Source organism: Alnus glutinosa, chromosome 12 (genome assembly GCF_958979055.1).
Source record: "Alnus glutinosa chromosome 12, dhAlnGlut1.1, whole genome shotgun sequence".
Lineage (NCBI taxonomy): Eukaryota > Viridiplantae > Streptophyta > Magnoliopsida > Fagales > Betulaceae > Alnus > Alnus glutinosa.
In genome coordinates this window covers 24,860,021-24,868,375 of record NC_084897.1, presented here as the reverse complement: position 1 = coordinate 24,868,375, position 8,355 = coordinate 24,860,021, and the positions used below count along the sequence as shown (strand labels likewise).

Below are 8,355 nucleotides of genomic sequence, written 5' to 3'. Positions count from 1 at the left end.
ATTGTTACGTAGTAATAATTCACGTTTAAGTAACTAACATGATAAATTACATGGATGCTAACATCGATCAGAAAAATGGACATGTACGTCAAAGAGATATATAGTTGACGTAAAGAGGTAGTTAATTAGGTCATTTCCTCTATTCCTCCCACCCAAACGTAGGGGGGGAGTACTTGACTTGGTGAAGTGGGTACGTTTATTTATTTGGTTTCTTTTAATTATGCATAAAGTGAATTATGCATTTGCGTAGAGTCTCACTTTTGGTAGGTTCATTCAATTGGTCTCATTTTCTTTTGGGAGACTCTGGTTTCTCTTTTCTCTCTCTACGAGGAGTTCATTTATATATTCAGTCTCTTTTCGCAGAGAAAGTGTACGTAATATGCATTTCTACTTCCCACTGGACCCGTTATTGTCCACTTCTAGCTTACAACCTAGCTAACACGCAACGATGATTTTATTTTTTTCATGAATAATAATGATAATAATAAAAAGAAAAAATTTCACTTATAACTTATTATTTTTCATTATTTTAGCAATTAAATACATCAATTTTAAAAAATGTCAATTTAAAGTATCAATCTTTTAATTTTTTTAATTACAACCCTTTATTAGATTTTCACGTTGAATCTTATAAAAAAATTTCAAAATATTCTTGTTTTTTTTTTTTTTTTTAAAAAAATTATAAATTTTTTTAAAGATTCTGGCATGATTATTTTTACAAATTCCGTTAAATTTTGATCAACACTTAAATCCTTGCATATTTTTTTTTTTTAGAAAAAAATGAAAAATTTTGACATGATTTAATTGAAAATTATAACTGATGGTTGAAATTAAAAGATGAATATTTTAAATTAACATTTTTTAAAGTTTGAATACTTAATTACAAAAATGATAAAATAAAAAAAATTAGTGATTATAAGCGACATTTTTCCTAATAAAAAAAAAATTCCGGAATGCACTTTGTGAATTACAGCCGTGTTTAGTGTTTGATTGCTTGTGTCTTGGATCTTCAATTGATTCAAGGACCAAAATTATAGTGAGTGGCCAATTGATGGCACCTAGAGACCTAGTACAGGGACCTCCCACGATGAGAGACCGGGTCCGGCGGACTCATATCCCTCCGCTGACACGTGTCTGGCACCCGTGTTGCTTTTTGCAAGAAGATAGACAACAAGAATCTCACTTTTTCAGCCCAAGTGGAATTGATTTGATCAACTTAAAGTTGCTTTCTTAGAGTAGTGGAGAAATGGAGATCGTGAGGCCCTAAGACCAACCCTTTGCCCCTTTCAAATGTTATTACAAAGATGGGGTCCCAAATCTATTAGGAAGATAGGGTTCCAACCCTTTTGAATCAAAGTAGAGTAGGTTTAGGTTGCTTTCAATATAAGTTGTTTCCACCATGGACCTGGTCACACGCCAAAAATGACCAACTAGAAACTTCACTTGAAAAGTTACGCACGCTCTGATGGACATAATTTAGGGATCCTGATCGTGTGCCTCAAGTTACGCGAGTATGACATAATTTACGGATCGAGATCATGTGAAATACTCAAAAATATTGTTTGCTAAAACCTGGTTATTGGGGGTGGTCTAAAAGAGTGGGCATTTGACTCGTTTGCCACTTATCGACCGGGTCATATTCCAACAATGGCGGATCAGTAGGCAGAAGAAATATATCATTTTTTTACTTTGTCGGGTTAGAAGACAGAAAAAGGGTAAGAGTTTTTCGATTTTCCAATTCGACCCTGTTAAATTTTAATATTGGCAAATTCAGTGTCAAAACATATTTTTTATAAGCATTTGGTTTAGGTTTGAGTTGAGATCATAATGCGGTTGAAGAAGCATTCAAAATTGAAGTTTGGAGTAGCTCGGTTGATGCTCAATTGTTCGAGATGATCCATCAACGTCCAGTACAAATTCTTGAGACACTCAGTTAATGGACGGTTGGCCAAGGTGATGCATCCCTTATTCCATAAAAAAACTCAAGAGGGTCGGTCGATCCCTCGATCAACCGAGTTAGTTCAAAAGGCAAATTTTCATTCGAAACCCTATTGCTCTATTGACTGAGCCCCACCGCCAATAGTTTTAAATTTAGCAAACTTTAGCCTAAAATCCTATTTTTCCTCATTCATCTCTATATAAACAACATAACCCACGACTTTTACTGGGACAAAGAGATGATTTCTTAAGTGTTTTTGGTGGTAGGCTGGTAATGGCGGTGTGGCGATGATAGTGGAGCTATGGTAGAGGTAGGGATTGACGACTATAAAGAGATGAAGTTTTTAGTTTTTAATCTACATTAATGACATGAAAATCTTGAGTCGTTCATTTAAAATGACGGTCTAGATTTAAATTATTGCACAATATATAGGATATTGCATGGGACCTCATTCACATAATTTACTGGGCTTATTGTAAATTAAAAAACTCCCAAAGACCCCAAACAATACCTAAAAGGGGGTGAGTAATTGTTTGCAGATAATAACAATGAACAATATTTTTACAACCACACAGATTAATTTTCACCAAAATAAAATAAAGTGGTACGTAAGCTAATAAGACACAACAATTTTAGTGATAAAATTGAAACCTTTTGAAGAACTCTTCAAAAGTAAAACAACTCTAGAGGCAACCAACCCTAGAAAATTTATCCACTATAGAATAATCAAATTACAATAAGCTTACACAGGGGCGAAGCCACACTATTGGCTTGGGGGGCTTGGGGGGGCTTGGGCCCCCCAAGCCAAAGGGCTCCCCCAAAAAAAAAAAAAAAAATCTAAAAAGAAAAAAGAAAAAATATAATTGTTACCTCTATTCTTTAAAAAATTTGTAGTTTTGGCCCCCCAAAATTATTTTTTTTTAATTTGGCCCCCCCAAAGCCTAAAAGCTGGCTCCGCCCCTGAGCTTACACTTACAAAACATTTTTAGTAAAAGCTTGACTTTTCTGCAAACTCGTTCGAACCTTCGCACTTGTGATCGAGCCTCTAAAGACCTTAAAATTTTACAGCCTTGAAGTTTTTCATTCAAACGGAGGCTTTCGATCACATTATGGAACTGAATTCCTAAAGTGCATTGATGATCTTGTTCTAACGAGCTTGCAAATGGACACTACAAAAAAAAATTGCATTTTGCCACATGCATTTCGCCACGTGTACAGACAGTATACGTGGCGAACAATTTGCCACGTGTAAATGGATACGTGTGCGACACATGTTAGATCCAGTTGTAACTAAATGCACATTTTACCGCGTGTACTGAAATACACGCGGCCACTATGCCACGTACACGCAGCTGACAGTTAGCCGCGTGTATTTAGTACACGCAACTGACAGTTAGCCGCGTGTATTTAGTACACGCAGCTAACAGTCTGCCGCGTGTACCACAATAATCGTGGCCACCTGGCCACATGTATTGGAGTACATGTGACAATTTTTATTTTTTTTAAAAAAAACATTTTAAATTTAATTTTTTTTTAAATTATTGATTGTATTTTAATTTAATTCTTTTTTAAATTTTTAATTATGTTTTTATTTAAATTAATTTAATTCTTTTTTAAATTTATTTTTAAATTTAGTTTTTATTTAGTTTTTTTTTTGTGTTAATTACGTTTTTAATCTAATAATTTTTTTTTTTGTTGGTAATTATCTTATTTCCAGCCTAAAATATCGCAAAATCTATTTTACCCCAAAATATCACAAAATCAAATTACACAAGTCAATAATTAATAACGTATTTATTAATTACACAAATCTTTACAAACAAAAAATAATTACAAAAAATAAACATATTCATCAATAACAAAAAATAATTACAAGAAATAATTACACAAAATATCTACAGATTTGGAGGGTGTCCCTGCGGATCAGGAGGCATCGTCCCAGGCATGCACTCGCCAACCGGCGATTGCTGCGCACGGAATGGTGTAGCGGGGGATGGTGTAGTGACAGGGAGTGCTGACTCAGCCGTCGTCGTGTAGGCGACAACAGACCGATAGTTGTCGCATTACCTGCAAGTAATAAAAACAATTAAAGTATATATAGGTAAATGCAAATTTAAACAAGTAATGAAAACAAATTGAAAAATAATTTTGTCGTATACACAATATGAATCATACCTGTAGATGCACTACTAACAGACGACGTACTACCTACGTTTGCAGGTGAAGACTACTGAGCACCTACTGTGCCATGTGATACTCCCATAGAGGACATGAATGCCTCGAACTGTCGCATGCGCTGCTCCAAGACGTCATTTCTCTCTCGCTCAGTACGTTGCATCTCCCGCATTTTCGCCATCTCCCGGGCATGCTTGGCCCAATCCCGAGATGTGCCCTCAGATGGTCCCCCTTGTATACGAGTCATGTACGAGAAACACGTCCCACGAACAGGAGTAACATTCGGCCCAACCTGACGAACCCTCCCCTCATTCTCAGGCCTCCCAACCGCCTGTTCGTAAGCATCGTTCGGTGCCCAACACACCGTGTCTCCTGAGATGCTCTGCATGGCCGCAGGATCACTGGATAAACCCTGCATCATCCTCTCATGTACGTTGTCAACGTAAAGTACACATGTATTAAATAATGCCATAACACACGCATAACTTAGAAATATAAGTAAAATAGATCAGTAGCATACGCATAGGACTCGTGTACGTTCATTCAGGTAAGTACCGTCCTTCTTTGTGTGCGTCTTCACGAACGACTCGGCACGAGTGGAAGGCGTGTCAAATGTACATGCATGTCGCCATCAAGTTGAAATATATAACAAACACTAGAGTGAGAAAATAGTGTAAAAAAAAAAACAATTAGCAACAAGTATGAAAATCATATACATATATCTGTTTATACCTCATCGTGATTAAATCTGACATAACTTTTGGAGCCCAGATAATGAGGGAGGCCATTTTGCTCCCGCAGCCGCTTCATCCGTTCACAAGTCGCCACATGGCCGCGTGTCAAAAATACACGTGGCCACTCATTTTCCATATTCAATCTACCACGTTGTCATTATGACACATGGCCAATTCGCCACATGTCTATAATAATTCGCCACGTGTCTACAGTAATTGTTACTGTAGACACGTGGCGAATTGAAATGTTTTTTGTAGTGGGAGCATTGTACCTTGAATTTCAAAACCTTGTAAAATTGTCTTGTTTGAACGCCTTTTGATCGAGGTTGTGAACGACAGTTTCTTATCTTCAATTTGAACCAAGTTTTTGAACCTCAACTTAAGAACCAAACTAGCTTATGAACCGTTCAAAACGCTTTGAGAGTGGATACTGATTGTATATAAATGTGCACATAGGGGTTTAGTCTTCCGTAGGAAAAAATTAAATAAGGTATTTAGTCTCAATCCGATGGGTTGGAATACCTTATAATGGTAAGCAAAAATAATAATAATAATAATAAACAAAAGAAAAGGAAAAACAAATATTTGTACGATAAAAATCAATAAAGGAAACAGGAAGTTCCATAGTACTCTTGCTAATCCGTACGTTAAGCATGCAACTTCCACCATACAAGCCAAATTGCATTCAAGGTCAACAAAGCAGGTTCTAGCGGTCCAAATTCAAGATTTATATATATACGTTAGAATCTATTAATTATTATTATTTATTATTATTATCAGTTTGAACTTTTAAAATAAATGGTAATTTAACGTAGTATTATAACAAAAGTATTCAATTCGAACTTTATCTCTGTAATTCACATCTCATATAAATTAAAATATTACGAGGCTCAATTATATATTCAAAGAGAGCTTGAGTCCGCCGAACGACGATTTAACAAATTATATCGGATCAAACCCGGCCACAGACACTAATTATTATGACATCGAATTTAATGTATTTTGAACAACCATGATAACTAATATATCAATTAAAGAAAAGGTTAGAAGCCATCAAGCCATAAAGTAAAGAACTACATCATTAAAATTCGCTATAAAGGGGGAGGGGGGGGGGGAGGGATCGACCAATATGCCACCAAGTTGAAGCAGAGAAAGGCAAATTGAACTCCAATGCAAATGGATGTGGAGAAAGTCTTCCACATGACTGGAGGAATTGGTGTCACTAGCTATGCCAAAAATTCCTCACTCCAGGTCTTCTCTCTCTCTCACTCTCATGGAGTTATTCATTTAATCTCTGTATAGATCAATATTTTTTTCCTTATTTTTCTTTTTCTAATGTTTGTTGAAATCCAGAAGAAGGCGTCTGATATGGTGAAGCACATAACCACAGGAACAATACAAGAACTTTTTCTGACAACTACCCCGAAGAGCATAGGCATAGCTGATTTGGGTTGCTCTTCTGGAGCCAATTCCTTAACCATCATCAAAGATATCGTTGATGCTGTCGAAAGGAGCAGCCGCAACATCTTGCATCCACCGCCGGAGTTACGAGTGTACCTTAACGATCTTCCAACAAATGACTTCAACTCCATCTTTAAGGCCTTGCCGGAGTTCTACAGGGAGCTTAAAAAAGAGAAAAATGGTGGGTGTCCCTCTATTTTCATTGGAGGTTATGCTGGCTCTTTTTATGGAAGACTTCTCCCCAACAATTGCTTGCACTTTGTCTATTCATCCTACAGTTTGCACTGGCTCTCCAGGGTGAGACTTGATCTTTTTCTTTTCTTTTTTTCTTTTTTTATATGACGAGTACTAACTCTTCAAGGCAGCCCTCTCGGGCAAATTTTGAACTTGTGCAAAACGCCTTCTCCACACAAATCAGGGAAGATTCTAGCTTTTGTCAAAAGGAGTGGTCTTAAAAAATTGTTTGTACTTAAAAGAGAGTCGAATCTTAATCTTGATAGGAATGCCACCAGGATGGATCTAGGGCTCTTATTACTTGAGGGTTGTGAGACTTATTTTTTATTTTTTTTTTATTTTTTGTTTCCTTCATATATTATACCTTTTTCATGCTTCAGTGCTATAATTAGAGCATGCTCATAGTCATCTTCTACGTCACGCAGGTTCCTCCAGCTCTCTACGATGAGCAGGGCAGGCCAATAAACGAAGGCCACGTTTACATCTCTCAATCCAGCCCTCCGCAGGTTTCCCAGGCGTACTATAAGCAATTCCAGCAGGACTTCACGGTGTTCCTTCGCTCACGGTCTGAGGAGCTTGTTGTTGGCGGACGAATGGTGCTCATCTTGCTGGGTAGGAGAGCTCAAGATCATGTCGACAGAGGCAACTTTTTCTTCTGGGAACTTCTTTCTCGCTCCTTTTCCAAATTGGTTTCAGAGGTATATACATATATATATTTATATATCATATAGTCCATTCAACATTATTTAGATGATATGACAGTAAAAATCAGTACTTAATTTTTCTTTTTTCAAGCCGTTCACCGATCAAAACACAGATTTTTTAGTATCATATAACAATCTACTAATTAATAGCATTATTCATTAATTCCAAATTATGTAAGTTGCAACAATGCCTTCATATTTATTTTTTATGTGGACGTTAATTTAAAGGGAGAAGTTGAGAAAGAGAAGCTTGATTCTTATGATGTGCATTTCTATGCACCATCAAAGAATGAAATAGAAGATGAAGTGGGGAAGGAAGGTTCTTTTGGGTTAGACCGGCTGGAGATGTTTGAAATAGAGAGGGATGAAAAGGATGGTGAGAACTATGGAAAGGCAGTTGCCAGGACGGTTAGGGCCATCCAAGAATCAATGATTTCCCACCATTTCGGAGAAGGGATTTTGGACAGCTTGTTTGACAACTACGGAAGGATGGTGGATGAAGAAATGGCTAAAGAAGAAATCAAGCCCCTGACTTTTGCTATTGTTCTTAGAAAATTATGATACCCAAGGCAATGTAATTACTCCACTTTATGTTTGATATTACAGCATGCATGTGTGTTTTGAATCCCAACGGTAATTTTATGATTAACTTTATGATGATGGTTATTCTAACAACACAGAAAAAAAACGCTTGTCACATCTACGCTATTATTTAAAATCATTTGTAAAGTTTAATTTCATATAATAAGTAAGCAATGTGGAGTTAGCACCCGGCCATGAACATCTCTTATAAACCATACTCTATGTGAGCTACTTTTCATTTTCTTAATGTGGGACAGTTGGCATGACAGTCTGTTTGATCTTTAACACGTTAACCGCTAAATAATCAAATTTTATAATGTACTCTTTTCTTTTTTTTTTTTTTTTTTTTGTGTGGTGGTAAAGAACTTTCTAGTCTTATTGTTGGATATGTGGGTGTCGGCTTAACCAATTCATCATCAACCACAGTGAAATCGAAATCATATTTTGTTTTTTTGTTTTGTTTTCGTTTTTTGTCTTTTTTTTAATCATCAGTCATCAGTGCAATCACATCTTCAACCATAACAGA

At 36.3% G+C, this 8,355-nt stretch overlaps 1 protein-coding gene across 2 annotated transcripts; it reads left to right on the top strand.

The window, feature by feature from the left end:
• The first annotated feature begins 5,958 nt into the window (after positions 1–5,958).
• LOC133852753 (probable methyltransferase TCM_000336) lies at positions 5,959–7,878 on the top strand. Of its 2 annotated transcripts, none has more exons than XM_062289499.1 (4): positions 5,959–6,099; positions 6,202–6,606; positions 6,969–7,241; positions 7,476–7,878. In XM_062289499.1, exons 1-4 carry the CDS (start codon positions 6,019–6,021, stop codon positions 7,806–7,808), a joined length of 1,092 nt encoding a protein of 363 aa, XP_062145483.1. In that variant the 5' UTR covers positions 5,959–6,018; the 3' UTR covers positions 7,809–7,878. The 2 variants fall into 2 exon arrangements, with proteins under 2 accessions (XP_062145483.1, XP_062145484.1); XM_062289500.1 differs by having other exon boundaries at positions 5,960–6,099; positions 6,205–6,606.
• The last annotated feature ends 477 nt before the right edge of the window (positions 7,879–8,355 follow it).